At 32.1% G+C, this 21973-nt stretch overlaps 1 protein-coding gene across 1 annotated transcript in view; it reads right to left on the bottom strand.

The window, feature by feature from the left end:
* The window catches only part of Syn2 (Syntrophin-like 2), a 374597-nt gene extending 353242 nt beyond the window's left edge, over nt 1–21355 (bottom strand). Inside the window, exons 1-2 of the mRNA XM_085947698.1 lie at nt 21083–21355; nt 8972–9083 (exon numbers count right to left, since the gene is read on the bottom strand). Of these exons, the coding sequence (XP_085803824.1) occupies nt 8972–9037 (66 nt within the window). The 5' untranslated portion in view covers nt 9038–9083; nt 21083–21355. The remainder of the gene's footprint in view (nt 1–8971; nt 9084–21082) is intronic.
* Between the last annotated feature and the right edge of the window lie 618 nt (nt 21356–21973).

The raw sequence follows: 21973 nt of genomic DNA, 5'->3' as shown, positions 1-21973 counted from the left end.
TATTGTCTATACGCCGTAAGATGTCAGTTTCTGAAATTTAAATTGATTTAAGTTTTGTATTATTTTATTTTAATTGTTTCGCGTCATCATGCAGTACCTGTGGTGAATCTACAGCCATTACTGATCATAGTTAGTTACGGTTAAGGCTGTACCTCTGTTGAGGCACGGTCTAAAAAGATCGTGGCTAGGCGATGCGCGGATTGCGGGTCGCGGGTGCAAATGACGCATGCCAAACGAAATATAATTTGTCATATAAATCCAACATACGTCCATTTTATGTTCTGTTTATTGTTATATTAGTAACAATAATAATATATTCATTGACATGTTTTATTTTTAATGTAAATGGGTAACGTTTTAGTCATCTTTACACGATTTAAGAATTAATACGCCCGTCGCCATCACGAAACAAAGTGACGTGTTTCCAGCTCGACGCTCTCTCTCAGAATGCGAGCGAGTCCAAAATTTCGTCGCGCCTATAGTTGAAATTATTTTCCGTTTCACTAATGTATCACCTTAATACATTGCATTGGAGTATCTTGAGATTTAACTGTTGGTTTCATTCAGTAATATAAATGTTATTCCATTTAGTAGATAATAATCTTGCCTAGATAAATAATGTTTTTATATATATAAATTATATGCGTATATCAGCTGACAGTGTACATTTTAATTAACGAAACTAGAAAACTGGTAGAAATTTAAGTGTGAGCAGTAATAACTTCTATCCAACTAGGAATTGATTTTAATTTCCACAATGACGAAGTAATGCATTTAGGAAAATTAGGCCGTAGACAAACTGATAATCGTAAATTGTATGTAAAATCATTACTCATAGAAATTAGTAAATCTTAAAAATTCTGTGGCACCAACGGTCATTAAAGCTCATATTTTTGTAAGTACTGCAGGTTTAAATTACTTCTCATTTCCACGAATCCTAACCTCACAAATAATAATGGCATTTTTTTAAATTTATCACCATTATTTAAATTTAGAATGTGCCGCTCCTAAGTAGGTACTGGAGGTAGGTATTTGAAGAGAATTGTATGGGAAGGGAGAACATCTGAAGCATTCATGTAAGGTTTAAAGTTTAAATCAAGTACCAACATGTGAATTGTCAATAAATTTAAGTACTACGTATTAGTAATAATGAGCACTTACCTAATTAAGTATGTCGGTATATAATATATTATATTTGTTGTTCGTACTTACTTATTTCCACAGCGATATTTTTAACTAGAATATAATAGGATATACTCAACTAGTATTGGAAAATAAGTATACGATAACTGGAGATTCTAATTGAATGCATATGGAATCAAGTAAGACCTACGTCGACGTACACTTACTACAGTGTCGTGTGTCTGAGCCATGGCCCCCACAAGGGGGGGGGGGAGCTGACAGGGCTCTAGCCAGATAACTCTCTAATAGAAAAAAAAGTTTACCTCTTGCCCATTAAATTTTTTAAATAATTACGTGACGGTGTGACATAATGTTTGATTATTGTGTGTCGATACTCGACAACTCCATAATTCAAGATAATGTATTAAAAGTACAAAAATCGTTAATAATACACTAAATATCTTTAATTTTAACTTAAACACCATTTAAACTCCACAGTAGAGCGTCACACTGCCTTTAACCATAGCGATAAGTAGGGGGGCCCGCTAAAGAACATAGCCTGAGGGCCCGCTTCAGGATGTGGGGGCCTTGGTATGAGCCATACCCCCTTAATTAGAGATCCAAAAATGAAGATTATGATGTAATCAGTCTGAACTAATTGTTAGCTATTCGATCAATCTATATACAACGGGAATATGAAAATAACATTACAAACAGGCGAATGAAATACATTTTAATTAATTGTTATTTTTAATTCAGTAGGTACAACATTATGGCGAACGATTGTTTGGCAGGAAGCACGTCATGCCGTTTGAATGCGCATGTTTGGGTAACGAGAATGCAGTGCAAGCCGAGTCACGTCACTCTAGCCAGCGAGTGGGCCGAGTTTGCGATCAGTGAGTGACTGTTTCCTATAAACGAATATGCAAATCACTATCAAATCGAATGTTAATGTTATCACTTCAGCGGCTTTCCCGAATACCGCAAATCATAATAATATTACGATAAAATAGTTTTTTTCTAACAATGTTATTGTAATAACCATAGCACAGCTATTGGTGATTCAACATTACAAGTCGGTCAAAAAACCCGGATAGATAAATTCTAATTGACGAGAGTGATGTAGATACTAACTACTAGAGTTGAGTATTTCCCAAGAAAATCTCAATCTTGAGATTCGGGATTTCCAGAAAAGAGTTCTCGAGAATTCTCGAGATATCGGGAAATTTAAAAAAAAACTGTAAAAATCCTAAAATCAGTGTAAAAGCAGACGAATTCCAAAAAAATATGATTTTTTTTTATTTACGTAAGAACACAAACAAAATAGAAGTAGGAAAACAAAAATTATTCAAAACATTACTTATTAAAATAGAATTTCAAAAAACACAGACTGTCAATCGCGTACGCTTTTGAGACAGGGAATTTTTCCCTGATGTTGCAAAAATTGCGCTCATTTTGAGTCCACGTTAGCTTGATTGTGTTAAATGCCCCGATCAGTCTTTGAACGTTTTATGTTTTCTGTCCACTTTTTTTCATATAGAAAATCGTTTTTTTTTCAATTAATATTTGATAATAAAGAAATCCCGAATCCCGAGAAAAGATTTTAATTCTCGAGATTCGGGATGGAAAATCTCTAAAATTTCTCGAAAATTCCCGTCGGGAAATTCCCGAAACCCAACTCTCAAGAATCGGTTTAGTTAGTACCAAATAATGTTGACTTAAAATCTATGGTTTTGGGGTAAAAGTGCTTAAGTCAGTCTGGTTGCAGCTGAGATAATCGGTTTTGAAATAAATCACAGTTTTCAAAATACTCTTGCTTAGAAGTTAATTGGTGTATCTTTTTTATTTACGTATACAATATATATGTATAGGTAAGTACTTAATAAATTTTTTGATATTGTGTTATCAATGTTTTGAATAAGTCATTTCACTTAGAGTTATTTTTGTGACAAAATCTATGATACACATAAAAGAGCACAATTATTTACACACACTGGCATTAAAATCCTAATTTCTTAAAAAAGCGAATTAAGAACTATTACCCTGCAACCATAGAATACATAATAATTACAGACATTTCCGGTATTTCAATATTATTGAAGGACCCACGTGCCGTATAATTTTCGATAATTAAGAATTTGGTATATCTTTGGGAGCTAAGCATAAACAATCTCTGTAGGAACGAATTAGAGACGTATCCCATCCACGCCACCCACGATGGCCGAGCGGATAATGCGTCGGCTTATGATGTCAGGTTCGAATCCTGGGTTTGTCAAAAAAATACACATGTTGTTTTTCAATCTGTGTTTCGAGTCAGAGTATGTACCTAATAGGTAGAGCAAGTGGCTAAGATCCGTTAAGTAATACAATCTTCACTCTGTGGAGGTCCATAATTATAATCTTTTGAGGATCGGACATGGTTAAATAAAAAATCTATAAAACAGAATATCAAAACAATTCGTCATTTTGAGGGTCTAGAGAAAACGTGTGTTTTAGATCCATAATTGATTTTTTTATTATTATTATTTTTCATTACTGTGAATTCGACCTCACTGGCACTCTAAAAAAGAGCGGGGAGTCGACATGCATGTACTAAGATGGTTAAAAACATTTTGAAAACACAAAAGTTAACCGGACGACTCTTGTTTGTGTTAAAAAATTACGTATTGACAATATATGGTACTTATTGACATTTACAGCAAATTCTTCTGGCACCCTAATGTCTTTATTTGATGATAGAACATATTTGTTAATGTGTGTGATGAAATATATATAGATTTGAAACATCACATTGATATTATGTACCTATTACCAGTGCTTTTTTTTTTGGGATAACCGCATCCACATTTTTTTAAATATATACGTATTATGTTTTTTTTTAACTTTCAAACTTTGTTAGTGTTATTTCATTTAATTATTTTTAATCAATGATTTACTTTGACGCAACTGTTTCAATATTGAATGATTTTCAAGCTTAAAAAACATTAAAAATATACGCTAACATAATAATGTATAGACATAGGTACATACGTCAAAAACACTGTCAAACCTATTTAATATGGATAAATAATATTTTTGTTCGCGACATGACTGTAGTTATGCGTAAATTTATTCTCCCCGGGTAGCGGTTATGCATAATATAGAGATAAATCTTCCTATCCACGTATATTTCCAATTATATCCAATTAGTCGTAATGTAATATTTCGACCTATTTCATAAAAATACACTTGAAACGGATGATATTTTTTATCTTACTACATGTACTTATAATATTATGTAAGTTATACAAATTATTATTCCATCAAATTCAATTATTAAACCTTCCATTCCATCGAAACAATTTTACGACTTGTAATAATGAAAACATGGCGAGCATCATTTCCATAATTTTCCATCCAGCCAGTCAGATAATTCGCATCTAGTCTGGGACAATGAAATTGTTGCGTGGAAAAACGCGGTAACCACAGTAATAATGTTTTAATGGAAAACTGTTGTCGGCGGTGCGGTCCAGACGGATCAGACAAGATTACAGAATCTAAAATCTGCCGACAGGTGGCGACAATGTTTTAAACATAAATCTACCTAAATTGTTGTTGAACAACGTATGGTAATGGTTATATACCGCAGATGTTCATCATTGGTTCACAAAATAAGCAGCTTCATGGCCTGAACAAAAACTAACAATAAGTGCGAGTGAGAAATCACGAGTATAGTCTCCGCAATATGCGTTAGAGTGAGAAGTAAAACAGGTAAATATGCTTGGGGCAAAGTATTGCTGAAATATATAGTCTTTTTAAGCCGAAATTTACTGTTCAATATTGTCAGTTAATTTACTATATAAGATAGTTTACTGTGTCGGAGTCTAAATTGGTAGCCGTATTGAGAAGCAAGATTATGGCATAACATTTCATATACAAGTTAATAATAATATAATAATTGAAGTTCTAGGTACTAATCTACTATGTGTCAGGTGCGAAGAAAATGGCTCACAATAGCCGGATAATATAATTGCTCTGAGGGCTGCACTGTAGGTACACAAGTCAATTAGCGACACGTTTCTTTAATGATGATATAAAGAAAGAACGTTCCCTCGGTTTGTCTATAAAAGTTTGTATCACTACTTATCACGTTCATCTACAAATGAATAAATTAAATTGTTTGATACCGATAAATTATTATTAATAAAGAGGTAAATACAAAATCAAATTTTTACTATATACGATAAGTTCAAAAAATGGATATTGCCACTTATCGCCTTATTCTAACTTGAGATAATATTATAATATGAGCCTTCTACAATAATTTAGAGGGGTGGGCGGGCAGAGTTGTATCAAGTCAATGACGTTCGCCCAAATTGCCTTTAGCCGAGTCCCCAATCGTATTGGAGGACACTTTAGCAAATACAGTAAACGGGTAGGGTGGCCGAAGGGGTAGTTTACGACTATCAGAGTTGAACGTGGGATAATTTGGATTAAGACAATAATTTTAATAATTCAATAATTGGATTTTTATATTCTTACTTCATAAATATACGCTTTAATCAATTGGATTGACATACAATATTATACTGACACTCCTAGTAAGTAACTGAATCATGTGTAAGGATGATAAGGGAGTATTTATTAGGGGATTTGAGTGAATGGATGCTTCTGGATATCCTTAGATCACATAATTATTTTGCAGTAAAAGTGAATAAAATACTGGGGTTGAAATTTGATACCTGTGTGCAGAGGTTAATTTATTATCTTTAACGCAAAAACATTTGGAATATTTATAAAGAGTTGTCAATTAAATATACGACACACGTGGCATACGTAGGGTCATAGCCAACAAGACATTGAGGTTTCGAGTCAGTTTCAGTAACTCAGTTTCAGCTCTTTGAGTCTGTACCGTTAGATCCTTCTTTGACTCTCGGGTGATGCAGATTTCCATAAAGTTCGCAGGTGACTTTAACAAAATCGCGCAATTGTAATTGAAATCAAAATAAATTACTATTGCTTTTATAGGTATTTTCGATCTGATTCTGATTATATTTAGGTTCCCGATGTGGAATTCAGGCAAGAATTTCAGGTTGTAGATATAGTTTCAAAGCCTGCTCGAATTCTGAATCACATATTGATTATTTTTTTTGGGAACCAAACTTCAAATAGGTATCTAAAAAAATGACACAATATATTATTCCTTGAAAATCATGCCAACGATTTTTTCGACAATTTGTTTAGAGCACAGATTAAAAACGTTTTGTTTGTCAGTATTTATTACGTTAGCCATACTTAGACACGTAAGTTCCTAAGACACGGCTAATAACTATGTCGATCTATATTAGCAACTCTGGATGGTGTTTAGTTCCAAGTTAATACATATGGTTCTGCATCGCGCTTTAAGTGTACAAAAAATTATTTAAACACAACCCTTTTACCGGATTAATTTAAAACGAAATTTACCCGTTCACGGCAAAAACATGCCGAACGATAATAAAAAAAAAATACATTTCTATGAATGTTATTTCACGCCCCTATGATCGTTTCACCCCAAGCGCCATCCTAATTGACCTATTGTCAAATCCACACCTGTTCAGACGGGTATGGTGAGGTGGATTGATACAAAGCGAGCGGCGCTCTATATAAAGAGCTTTCATTCGTGAGTGCCATTACCGGTGGGAAGAGCCCCTGCGGTTTTGTGAAGACTGCAACATTATTAATTGAACATTTTATTTAAGTTTTACGCCGACGGGCACAATGGAGCTTTTGTTGAAAGGGAACGTTTTGCAAACTCAGCTAGGACTATTTCCGCCTCGCAAGCAGCACATCCGAAACTATGCGCATGTCAATGGTAACAATTCAAAATAGATTGAAAATAAAACGACCATAATCCCGTTGCGAAAATTCAAAACTAAACGATTACTTACAAATCACGAGCCTAATACTATAAGGTTCTAAGTGTTCGTCCTTGAGAAAACAAACACAACAATGAAGTACTATTCTTAGCTGCCTCATTGTTACTTTTGTTTCGCCAAGGACAAACACTTAGAACCTTGTAGTTCTCCACTCGCGAAATAGCAATAAAATACGGATATAAAAAGTAGGTGGGAAGTAAATCACACGTGCTTAGATGGACTTAAAAAATTAAGTGGTCGGTTAGCATCGGGGGATCGGCGTGGTGAGGTCCGGATAACGGGTAATATATGAGGGTTGCCTGTCTCATACACAAAAAAAAACAAATAGAATCAGTATAATACTGTTTTTGCAAGAAACACTAACTGGAGAATACTAGTTTTGAGTAATATGACCTTAGTGTTGTAGTTTTTCAAATGTGTGAAATTAATGGTCTATCATGTGAGTTTATTAAGTAATCGTAAAAAAGATGACTTTAAAATAAATACTGTTTATTTGTTATAGTAAAAAATAAAGTAAAATTTTATTTTCTTATTTGTTTATAAAAAATCGAGTTAGTGTTTTTTGCCAGAACACAGTTGTCTTTTTCAGCGGTACCGATTACACTAAATGTTATTTAGTGTTTTCTGCCAGAACAAAAGTGAATGCATTGAATATTCATTGTATGTCTATCTATTTTCGCGGCCTATCGTTAATCCACAAAATGACAGATCGCGATAAAAAATCACATTGATTGTTACTGGGTATAATTTAACGTCACGATAAATGTACCATATATTTTTTTCAAATATACTTGCACCCATTTGATTTAAACACATATAGCGGAATGCAGAAGCATTGTCCTTAGTTAAGATCATTTATATTGGAAATAATACCATATTTAAAAATTCTCTTTACTATAGTTTAGGTAAATTATTTTATAATTGTTAAACGATTACAAAAATATGACAACTGCATTTTATAAATGCAATAACTATAAATACATATTAATATGTAATTATAATACTCTTATGTTTCCGTTATAAGTCATTATACGTGATTCCACAGGCACCGTAAGATATTTTTTTAACATGGTAACACTAGCGTCAAGTGTCACTCTTCACCTGGCATTTTGTATTTCTGCGGGCTGGCGTATAAAAGTAAAATAATATTCTGCAAGTACATGACAAACGAAGAATGACACCCACGGTGGCCACGCGGCTTAAGCGTTGGACTATCACGCCGTGGGTCTCAGGTTCGAATCCTGGGTCTGGCAAGTACACATATTGTTTATCAATTTGTGTCTGTCAGGGTATGGACCTAATAGGTTGAGCAAGTGGCTGACATCCATTTCTCGTAAAAAACAAAATGTGTTAATACAAACCTCTACTCTGTGGAGACCCATATGATCCTATTAGGATCGGACATGGTCGGGAAATATCCATATTGAGATACATTGTTAAATGAAATTGAGTGTATGGACTGTTTTACAGACATGCGAATTTATTTTGACAGCAGCTGTCAGTGGTAAATGGTAATACAGAAGGGGGCATGTTCATAACAAAAGTAGTCTATGGTTAAGGATTCCTTAACTCTATACTCAGGATTGTCTATAGTTAAGTCATGCTTTTCGGCGACTTATCGTTAGGATCGAAATCTTAGATTGTGCATTCCGCTCATATATTATACGCAATTTGGAGTAAGTACCGCAAAAACATACCAGTTGAATAACAATATATTCGCGCCAAACGGAACATAAACCTGCATCTAAAAATAAAAAGGAATGTTTTAGGAGTGTTCAAAATTATGTATATTCCATCACGAATGCTAAGTTCTTAAATTTGATAAAAAAATAGTTTAATTAAAAATTATCATATTCATTGCACTAGAAAATTGTTTAGTTTGCGACATATTAAAATTTGATATTATATTCAGTCGTAATATAATATTAATTAGTATTATAAGATTCTCTTACCTTAACTTTCTCGTCGACCATTTCTTCAATCGGCGTCGTCATTTTCTCTGATGGCTCGACCTTCATATTTGTATCAGATCAAACTCCACCGTCCATTTCTATCCAACGTTAACTGCAAAATAATAATAAAAAATGATTTGTATTACAAATCCTTACCCCCATACCACAATCATTATCTCAGTACTGTCAGTAGTTCATAGAAATAAATGTATACATCATAATTTAGTAGAACAATTGTATACCTTTTGTTTATAATATAAGTAATAAATAACTAAATTGTGCTATTTCAAAGAACAATTCTGTAAAATATATCAAATGTGAGTTAGAATAGTTCTGCATTTCCTAATTTAGGTAGGTACAACAATTAATCACTTATGACGTATAATTTAAATCGTGTCCGGAAAATTGTACGTATGCAGTTCGCCGTATCACAATTCACCGTGAGCTGTTGTATCGGAAACAAATGGCCGTATACCATTCAGATAAAATGTATGTCTGAATAAAATAAAGGAAAAACAGGCGAAAATAGCTAGATAATTTAATTAGTAATTCAATTATATTTTAAGTACGTATTTATATAGAATCTTAATTATTGAAATATCAAGTCGTACCTGAAAATAATGAAAGCGCTAATATCAGATGTTTGATACCAATCAATATCAAATTAATGTTCTTATTGACAATCAATACAATTACTGGAACATTGGTATCTGCAAACACGCGTCGCATCTAAATGGTCTGTAACATAATTAGGTACGTACAACTTACGTCATTTTATGCACACGATGTGCCGAGGGGGTTACGCGTCGGCTTGTAATGTCGTGGTTATCAGGTTCGAATCCTGGGTCTGGCAAATACACGTTTGTTTTTCAATTTGTGTTTTACTCAGAGTATGGACCATAGATAAGATACTTATAGATTCGCTCTCTCGTATGGCTCTTTCGCCCCCCTTGTATGGACCTAATAGGTTGAGCAAGTGGCTAACATCCATTTCTTGTAAAAACAAAATCTGTTAATACAACGACCACTCTGTGGACGCCCATAATTATGATCCTCTTAGGATCGAACATGATGAAGCTATAGTAGTAGTATAAAATATAAAGTCTTTTTATTTCTTACAAACAAAAGTAAATGACAGTTAAGGGCGGACGTGCTCAGCGTGGGTCAAAATGAAGCTATTTTTCTATTTTCAAAGCATGATCCTGGCCATACCTTTAACGTTGTAGATAATCTATTCATATAATTTTGAAGCCTTATTATCCTTTATATTTATTTTAAACATTTGATGACTGCATAAAGTATTTTTATTACATAAAATAGTATTCTTTTAAACTCTCGCTCGAATGTTTTAGAATATAGTCATATTTTAGTACATAAATGTGCAGTGGTGTTAAGATTTTTTAGTTTTATTAATTTTTAAACGCATTTATAAAACCATCAGTATAATTTATATCGACATTATTATAGTGAAATATTTACGATAAAAAATTATATTGATAATCTCTGTGATCCCAAATTTGACAAGAATTAGGCATTTTATTATTCAAAAAATGGGCAAGATTAACACATTTGAAGATAATTCTAAAGATACTCATTATAAGCTATGTCTTTGACCATTCAAGTGTGATAAACATCCTACGAATAATGATTGCTTTATAATAATTATTGACCTAAAAATAAGGTAGTGTTTTTTTGAAATACGCCATTTCTTTTGGCATTCCCCAGTGGTTAAGCTACAACATACGGCCGTAGCCATTAATTGACAAACTATAATTGAAGTAGGGAGTAAAATGATGTTAACGCGCGTGTTTGAACATGTTCTGTTTACATTTGTATAAAAAGTATCATTTTCTTCTTCTTTCGCTATTTCTGTGGATGCGTATACTCGTATGAGAGATAATTCGTTTCCTTTAAATTCAATAGTGCTACTCTATCTGTTATACCTATGAAGTTTTCTATGTTGTTCTCTTGAGATTTTATGTATTAAGAATCCGACGCCATGCTTTCCAGATGTAAGTCCTATGTGACATAGAATTTGATTGTCATACTCCTCTATCTTTGTTCCTTGACGTCTCACTTCAGATATTCCGATTATGACGAATTTTTTTATCTTTTATTGCCTCTCTCAATTCTAGTATAGTAGTAGTATTACATCATTTTATATCTCAAATGGTATACGGGCATCCCATTCCGATATAACACTTCACGGTAAACTGTGCTACGGCAAACTGCATACGTACAATTTACATATTGTAACAGATCTAAATATATATCGACCAATACGACTGTGTGATGACAAAAAATATCAAAAAACCTCAGTTGTAAGTAGGTACTTAATTGAATAATATGACTTGATACACTCTTGATAACAAAACTGTCAGATTTCGGCTTTCGGTTTCGCCTAAATCTGACAGTTTTGTTATACCATGACAAAATTTAATGACGTGGAAATGAATTTATTTGGCAGTGCATTTATTAGGCGAATACGGAAAATGGCAATTCCATTCCAACGACAATAAATTCCGATCATTATTATGACCATTTTGAGCAGAAACATACTCAATGTTCAATTGGACGTTGCATCATTTATTTATATATAGCTTAAAACAGCCGCAAATATTTATGTTGATCATGTTCATAATAATGTATTTCCATTATAATTTATAAACTCTATCTACAGGCAGTGATTCCCAATTATTAGGATTACGCAGGATTGAATGAGCTCGTTCCGAGGTTTGGAAAGAGAATGTGTAAATAATTACAAGATAAAAAGAACTTTTTATATAAAACGTTTTTAAATTTTCTGTTGAATTATTATGCTCAATATGCTCAAACTTGTACTTGGTATGAAGTAAATAAAAAACAAACAAATAATATAGAAATACTGAATACTGAAATGTCATTTTGATGTCCATAGCAACGCACGTATATATTAATAATTTCGTTGTTAGGACCACCAAGCAACCTTAGCAACCGATAATAGTGGATTGGATTACGGATTTCTTCCGAAATAACTTTTCATACAAAACAGAATTAACTGAAAATGATTCAATTCTACTTAAAGATGGCTAAAAGTATTGAAAGAATGCATTGGCATTGTCATCTGATTTATTATAAAAGTTTCAAATGTTTAGCTATTCGGGAAGTTAGTTAAAAATCGATTGCAAGATTTGTACCGGACAAAGAACCACCGGAAAAATAAGAATACGAGCTAAGCAAAACGTTGTAAAATGTACGAGTAGAAAATTAAATATGCAATCAAGGTTTAACGTATGGTATGGTGACAATGAATAACGCCGCTGTCTGACCAGCGTTATTTTCTCGAGTGCTATTATCACTCCGGTAGTACGTCACAATGATGTCATATGACTCGCAAGTTCTAACATAGGGCCGCAGTCGAGTAATGTCATATAGTCGTGAACGATATGTTATTTATTGGCCAATTTACATCGACGATTGATGCCAAGGATTGCCTCGAAGATTACCGAGAACGACCGAATGCACTATCAATACATTGGCTGACATTTGTCTTCTTTACTTTACGTTATTTGAACATATTTACGATGATATTTTTTTGGTTTACTTATAATTTACAATACCTACTATAAATACAACGTATTTTATGATCCAATTGCAATAAACGTCGAAACGATCCAATTGTAACCTGAATGGTAAGGTTCACAATATGTAAGGTAGACAATTTTTAACGACAGTCAGAGAGCTTACTGGTATAATTTTAAGCATAGTATACCTACACATATATTTATAAGTATAAAATAATTGAGAAAATATCAGTGGCGCGGGTGGAGATAGGCTGTTAAGATCTGACATTAGTAGTGCACACTAAACTCTGTCAGTGATACTCATTTTTTTATTGAACTAAGAATACAAAATGCAGATGGTGCTGGTTGGTACTTAAAAATCAATTAAACCCTGCTTTACCAAACCACAATAATTTAGGTATCTTGTGGGCGATCCGATAAAAATAGAGCACACTTTTCAGTCATACTTATTTTTTTTCGTTGTAGTAAGAATACATAATTACAGATGGTGTTAGTTTTTTTTTTTAATTCATTAAACCCTGCCTAACCAAACTAAATTAGATAACAATTATTCTTCTATGTATTAAATATCTATGATTTAATGGCATACTTTTAGATATAACTAATCAACACTATCTGCAAATTGTAGTATTAGTTCGTAGATATAACTAATCAACACTATCTGCAAATTGTAGTATTAGTTCGATGAAAACAAATATGTATGATACAATGGGAATCACAGCTCTACAGTAGGTATAAATCCAATTTTTGGCAGTTAAATGATGGACCGCAAACGACTTCTTGCCCAGCCCTGGTCTATATTATATCTACACATTATTTTCATTTTAACGACATCATAGTTTCTCATAAATTATTCAGATATTTCCGTTAAATTAATAATTTCCCATACCTATTCGTAAAGAATGAAATTAAATAATTGAATATTAGTGAGTGATATGGATATGACTGATATCACTATGAAAGCAATGGCCTACAGGCAAATACAACTAAATAAGACTCTGCCATAAGTAGGCCACGGGATCGATAAAAAATATAATTTCATTCCATTCGTGTGGTTTTCCTTTTCTCCATGCTGTGTGTGTAGGGTTGACAAATCGAAAGAAAATGTATTGATACTTTTTAAATATTACAAAAGAAAAAGGTTTTTTTTAATACGCATATAATAGCTTTGATCTAATTTCACCTCATTCCACGATTAAATGTATATTTCGGTAGGTATGCATTAAAAATTACAGTTAGTGATAAGGGGTTTGATGTTTATGACAGATCGACTCAAAACAACTGTTTAATTATTAATTTCTAAACGGTGTATTAATTATTAATCGATATACATATTATTTACATTATATTACCTATGGCGATCAATAAGTAAAGACTATTTTTTTTTTTTTTTAGAATTAATAATAATTATGTCCTTGCTTTTTCGTACAAGGTGGTTGTTAGTAACATTGAACAATCACAAACACCCAGGCTTTGAGAAAAACACATAAATGTTTTTGTCATGACTGGGAATCGAACCCAGAACTCTCGGGTGGAAGGCCAGCGCCTTACCCACTGCACCACGAGAGCCGCCAAGTAAAGACTATTAAAAAGAATAATTTTCTGCTTGTATATGACATAAATAGTGCAGACAAAATTTTGTCAGTTAAACGTATTTATTTACATTGAACTAAGACTACAATGTGTAGATAGTGTTTGTTAGTTTTAAAATTTAATTAAACCTTACCTAATCCAAGCCATAGTCGACCATATTATTTGTTTATCTATAAAATATTTACAATTATGCCATTAAAATTTAATTAAACCTTACCTAATCCAAGCCATAGTCGACCATATTATTTGTTTATCTATAAAATATTTACAATTATGCCATTAAAATTTAATTAAACCTTACCTAATCCAAGCCATAGTCGACCATATTATTTGTTTATCTATAAAATACTAACAATTATGCCATTAAAATTTAATTAAACCTTACCTAATCCAAGCCATAGTCGACCATATTATTTGTTTATCTATAAAATATTTACAATTATGCCATTAAACCATTTATATATTTTTAGATATTGTATAGATAGAAGAATATTTGGTACTTGTCGGTTTAAGAGAGGCCAGCGGCAAACAAATTTTGAAAATAGCCGATATACTGTATAATTTGTTAGGTTCGGTTAGGTTAGGTTTTCATTCTTGAATTCATAAATTTTGCCAAAATCGGTTATGAAAATCGTGGCGGTTCACGCCTGGCTTCCCGTAAACCGACTTGTACCGAATATTTTTTATCGATTATGGTATGGATAGGCAGGGCTTAATAAATTTTAAAAAATAGCCAACACCCTCTGTAATTTGTATTCTTAAATCAACGAAAACAAATAAGTGTGACTGAAAAACTGTGCACTACTTTGTCGGATCACCTATAATAGGTATACCTAAACTATGATATGCATTTTAAAATAGCGGACAACTTTTTACTATCCAGCGGTTGGACTCGCTAATTAGCATTAAAAATTCAAATAAGAGAAAAGTTATCATATGATCCTATATTGACAAAAGAGTATGAATACTTTTTTGCCGTCCCTAGCTGTGTGTGCTGTTTTTCCGTACTGTCTTCTTGTCTGCTAATACTGCGAATTATGATTGAAATAGAGGAGCTTGGGAATTCAATATTCGAACAAAGAAAACGGAAAACATAAATCTCAGCTTTTACTGTTTGTTGGTAAACAAAAAAAAAAGAATGAAACAAAGCAAATATTATAATGAACAATAAGACGATTTATGGGCAAGTATTTTTCATTCGCAAAAGAAAACTTATCTACTTATTCAATATTTCGGTTTGTTTGTAATGTTTGTTGCGAAGAAAATAGAAACGGTTTTCAGAATTTTCTTGTTTTCAGAAGTGACTATACCATATTATTATTATATGGGAAACTATAAAGGTTTCTGAAACTACAGTCCCCTCTCGCGCTTTCCTATTCTTCCCCCTTACCAGGCGTTTCGTATGTGTGTGCCATAAGTTATTTAGATATTGTGTTAGTAATGCAAAAAAGATTTGAAAGTGATGGAAGGAAGAATAGGCGGCTCTCGTGGTGCAGTGGGTAAGGCGCTGGCCTTCCACCCGAGAGTTCTGGGTTCGATTCCCGGTCATGGCAAAAACATTTATGTGTTTTTCTCAAAGCCTGGGTGTTTGTGATTGTTCAAAATTACTAACAACCACCTTGTACGAAAAAGCAAGGACATGGTTATTAATAATTCTAAAAAAAAAAAAAATATGTCAAGAGCTTATTCGGCCCATAAACAATGTTGACAAAAGAATCGCGACGATGACAGAACAAAATAAATCATTAATGACATTTTCAATGTTGCCATAATATAAATGCTGTATGTTAAAGTTTTATATATTTTATATCAAGGAAGTGGGGAGTAATATCTTCCAATACCGGCAATACTCTCACAATACTTCGATATCAATAATGATCAACTTTGTCGCAGTCTAAATACTGGATTCTCGAATTCGTGAAGACATAGTCAGTCTTACCCGGCAAAGATTTTATCTTCATGATGCTGTGTATCGTGCAATTAACCTGTTTGATGGCACCATAAAGGTAGGTATTATAATATTCGTGAATGTGTTAAATAGGTTGAATTTGTAATATTGTTTTTATCATTTTACTTAATATTTAAAACATATTTTCTTTTCTACGTTATTGTTATATTGGTTGTTATTTATAATTAAATCATTTTTATATTTTGTATTCATTATGTATTATGGCGCATTGGCCTATCTCTTATGCCATAATACTCTTTTTTCTAAATTAATTATGTTTAGGGTCACAGGAAACGTTAGTACTTACATTAAAATTTACATAAAAAATAACATCTTATGAAATAAGATTACCCGGTCCTCAATATTGTATACCTACCTACATCGGTGTGCCCTAATATTAAATATTTTAGTATTGGTATACAATTTCAATAAGTGTCATTTGACTATATTTACGTTGTTTTAATTAAAATAAAATACAATATTTAGAACTCACTCCACATAATTTCAGTGATCAGTGGGTCTATTCTATACTTATCGAACACTAAAGTGATGAATAGTATCAAACTTAGGGTAGGTTTGTATCAAAATATTAGCACTTATTGTAACAATTACACGAAGTTGGTTTTTATTGTTGCAATAAGTGCTATATTTTAACAGCAGCAAGATAGGTAGTAGATATATAGAGTATATGTGTGAGTTTTGCGTAGAGGCCCAATTGTACACCTATGCCATTGATTACGGTGCGTTTGTTTAATACAATACTAGGTACTTCCACGCACAAAAAAATCAGTTTCCATTTTAATGAGTTTAAATTTTCCATATCGAAAATTCGGAAAATCGACAAAAAACAATACGATAGAAAAAAGAAACACCCAACAATGATTGCTAAGCCGTTAAATACAAACAGATGATTAAGGCAGGGGATGTTTCCGGTGAGTCGTTAACATTTTTGATTATTTGCCCGGAAGTGAGCTTTAAATTACATACATTCCTGCCTACATAAAAGCAAAAATTCTATTTAGTATTACCGGTCAAGGTTTAAGAATCCCTAACTGAAATTAAATAAATAAGACACAATCGTGTGTCACGTAAACTACAAAACAAAAATAATTACCTAAATAACATTATTAAAATACGTTAATACATTTGGCTGAAGTTAGTAGATAAAGAAACAGTTCGATAAAAAAAATATACAAACTGAAAGAAAGGTGAGCTAAACAAAACGCGTGACTCATCCTCGTAAGTGGAATATATCGAACAAGTTATTGCCCTCCTAAGCACATAACAATTCTGTGTTCAAGGGTATTAGGAGGTATGTCAGAAATCACTACTTTTCAGGAAAGGCAAAAGAAGATTGGGTTTTGGACAACTTTGTAAAGGAACTCCTGTCGTATAGTTAGTTATGTTTATAATAATATAGTAATTCCGATGCGTTGATTCGATTCGCATACTTTCTCATTTACGCACACTTGTAATTAATTTGGCAAATTCAATGTTTAAGACATAACATCTTCATTTTTCTTTCGTACACAGAATAAGTTTTTTTATCCTGTGGGGATCACCATTATTGGCAGATTAGTGCTTCCCAATATCAGGATAAACAACCGATCCTGAATGAGCAGAGTTCTCATTTTACACTAATAATAATACGACTTAACCTTATCTTAATATATTCTAAGTTATATTCTATAATAATATGCAAGGAAAAGTTTCTCAAGAAAAAAATAATTGGATAAAGCCAAAGATACCTAGCATTCAAATTCTTGTTTTACAAACATCATAATTCATAATATTCATAGGTAAAAAACTTTACGTCATGGTTATTAATACAAGTAGGCAGAGCTACATTTTCACTAGGTTAATAAACTTTATCGTTAAACTTACCTACTACCTATTTGTGGAATATTATAATGTGGTGGGTACTATATGAGAGAGGTATCCCAAATCAAACAGACAGGTGACTGACTGGAATTTATTATTAATTAGACTTGGGTAGAGATGCACATAAATTCCGCGAAATTCTAGGGAAACATCAGGTTTGCGCATTTTAAAGCAACATGTAATAATTACGATTTAATTATGTAAACTGGCAGAATATTATTTTTAACAAGATCGTCATTATATTTCAACAAAACATGTTTACGTACAATATGATATTATTATTATGTATACAATATGCTGGCTGTTTGGTACAAATAATAATACAAAGTGTAATGTAATCTAAAAATATAATGATTACCTATGCGTACACGAATTCTTTACCTACATATTCGTATACAATTAGCAATTACATATATTTATTAGTATCTATATACAACGGAAATATTATTATCATTAATCTGAAAGTACATTCATTATTTTAGCGTATTTCAGTAATCTTTAAAATGATATACACTTTCTTCTGCATAGTAAGTAAGTACGAACGCTATTGATCATAAATCTGGTGTTCCTGTTAACTCTCCGTGAAAAACTACATTCATTTCATTAAAAATAAACAACATCACTCGTGCCTCTGCAGTCCAGCGTTGCCATGTCTACTGAAATTTCAGTAGATCTACTGATATTTTTGGCAATATACTGAATCTACTGATATTTTCTGAAATCTACTGATATTTCTTCATTTCACAAAATTCTCACCAACCATGAAAAATAGGGAACCTGCGGCCCGCGGCGAAATATTTTGCTTAAAGCAGAAATCTACTGATAATTTGTCGAATCTACTGAAATTTTTTTACACATTCTACTGAAATTTCAAATTTTGACTTGGCAACACTGCTGCAGTCTTCGTGATACCCCGTCGCAGGAAGGGCGTGATGTTTCATGATGCTGCGTATCATGCGATTAACCTATCTGTCCTATTCTCTATTAACTATATCATCTTTATGGATTTGTCAAATAGTTTAAATTTATAATTGTATTTATCATTTTACTTATCTACATAAGCACTTACTTTCTTTTCTACTTTCTGGTCATTTTTAAAATAGTATTTATTATGTATTATGGCGCATTGGCCAATCGCTGTACTGCCATAATACACTTTTCTAAATACATAAATTAACATACCTAATAATACCTATATCTACATATGTCTTTGACCGCGACCAATTAGGTATGACGGTACACAGGGGTACCTACGTACCATACAAATTAATTTAGTTTAATTAATAGATCCTTTATAATATATTTGTAATTGTAATTTGTTCAAGTTTTGTACTATTCCATTTGAATATTTGTTAGCGACCCAAATCTCGCCTTTCGGCATCATCTTCGTACGCTACCTGTGTACATTCACCTATGGTAAATATACAACATACAACTGGACATGTCGTTATACTGACGTATGTACTGCTAATATTATACTGATTTTTTTAAACTAGAGATTCTCCAGTGTCTGGGGATTTCTTTATGTAGGTAAGTACGGCTAATGCTTGTCACGATATTTTAATATGTAAACATTAAGTACGAACTTAAGTATCTATATACATATATAAAAATATAGTCACCGTAAAATGCCGGGTCCACACTGGCAACATGTCGCGCGACAACCTCGTTAAATTTTACAATAATTATCATACTTATCGTAAAATTTATCGAGGATGTCGCGCGACATGTTGCCAGTGTGGACCCGGCATAAGATACTTTAAACACCAGTGATACACAAACTGCGGCCCAAAATGGCATTTATTGCGACTGAAAATGACAAGTACTTCATCACCAATATTACTATTAAATTTAAAAAAAACAAGATGTTTTTGCCTAGTATAAAATATATCATGATTTTTTCAACATTTTTACCCACCGCGGCCCGTACAAAATAGAAAATGGATAAATAGGTTGTGCACCACTAAGTAGTACCTATACACTATATTGTAAAGATACCCATGTTGCTACTATCAATGAGTTAAATGGAATACATACTTGGTATATCCTGAATTAATTACTTAGAATAAAAATTCAGAATCCATCAACCATCCACAATCGAAAGTATCATTTACTGTTTTTTTTTTCTTTTATAATGGAGCAGGTTATTTTTTCATATTCACGATTTTAGTTTTTACATAGCCAATATTTAAAATTTTAAAAAAAATGTGGATCATCTTCATTATTTTTTATATTTTTAATAATGTGAGTACCTAACAACATAATAGGTATATATTCTTTTTAAATCGCTAATGATGTGTACATACATATTTTACTAATTACATGCAAATGTAGTGAACATAACAAATACAATTAAATTTAAAAATAATAAACGTAAACATAGATTGCATAGAGCCTAAACTCGCTTAAACAGTAGAAATTAATACGTATTTGAAATACACTTGCTTACTTTTTAGGTAGGTACCTATAATGGAACGTTACAATTAGTAAACTTTAAATAAATTTATACTAAGTTAATTTTATTGCAAAACAATGTTCATAAATTGGTAATGCTGTTTCAGCCTTTTCTACGGTAGAACGGTAAATAATATTATACGAAAGGAAGTATTTTTTATAAAGACACCTAAATATTGTCGCGGTCTAATAAAATAGAGAACATTGTAAAAATATTTTCATATTTTTATAGTTAATGATAGACTATAAAATGTATGTAAGTAGGTCAAGAGAGAGCTATCCAGTGAACATCCCATCACTGAAACTAACAAACTGGGAAGACTACTTAGGTACACTAGACAATAAAATAATATAATATAACTCATTCGTAATAACTTCACTCCAAGAATGTTATGATATTGTCAGATAATTAATTTATAAATAAAACATATAGTTAAAATATTATATCAACATATTTGGCATTATTGTAGTCGATTAGATAATAAAAAAAATAAACAAACTGACATAATCTGCGTACATTCATAAAAAAACACTTTAGACTGGTCCACTTATTGTTGAATGAAAACAGCTCGTAATATTACTACAACGATCGCAATTGATTCGTTTATTTCGATGAATCTTAAAACAGTAAATAGCATAATCATCATTTTAATACATCAAAAAGATACGTACCTTTCAAAATAAAACTTCAATTTAATCTAAAAGATAACACCGCACCCTTAGAAACAAAAAATACATTTCACTTATTATATTAGTTTAAGTTATTCTGAATAAGCACTCTGTAACACAGTATAAACTATAAGGCTTTACAATTTTCGGATAACAGTTTATGTCATTAATTGATTTGAATTATAATTATTTCATTGACTATTATGGTCTGCCGCGACAAAAAAACAGCTGGAACGAAGAACTTGTTCACGAAAACACTTTACTCATTTGACATACAACACAACCCCTCGATTCACAACAAGCAATAATAATTGTTGACAGTTGTGCCAACTCTGCCGCGATTGAAATAATTCTACTTTTTGTTTTCGTATTTATTGTCAAGTTGGCGGCGTTAGTAAAATGGAAGATTCCTACTACGCGTTGCAAAAGCTTTGTTCTTATTTCAACAGATTCCTCTGTACGTCGTAAAAGCTCTAAATTTTTAATGTTACTGTTTTCAATAACATCACAACGTAAATAAAATTAATACCTATTATAAAATGAAAAATAAATGCTGATATATAATTTTATAATTATAATATTATATTAATGGGGATGTGCCCATATCACATGCCCATCCACAGAGTGGACATAATATTAACAGACCTACGAAAAATATTTGTTAGAAAAATTATTGTCTCCTTATTACACCAGTGGCGCACCCAGAGGGGGGGCAAGGGGCCCTGGCACCCCCCAAACATAAAAATTATCAGAATGATTTTAAACATTGAAATTGAAAGCCAATAAACTATACCTTTGGGCTAAGATAAATAAAAACACGGCAAAAAAATGATTTGTAATAATTCTCCAGCACCCTTTTTATAAAAATTTCTTAGATTTTAATTTCTAACACAA

Source organism: Rhyacophila brunnea, unplaced genomic scaffold (assembly GCF_057557595.1).
Source record: "Rhyacophila brunnea isolate RB1 unplaced genomic scaffold, BYU_Rbru_1.0 scaffold_2, whole genome shotgun sequence".
Classification (NCBI taxonomy): Eukaryota; Metazoa; Arthropoda; class Insecta; order Trichoptera; family Rhyacophilidae; genus Rhyacophila; species Rhyacophila brunnea.
The sequence above is the reverse complement of the archived record's forward strand: the minus strand, read 5'-3'. Positions and strand labels throughout refer to the sequence as shown.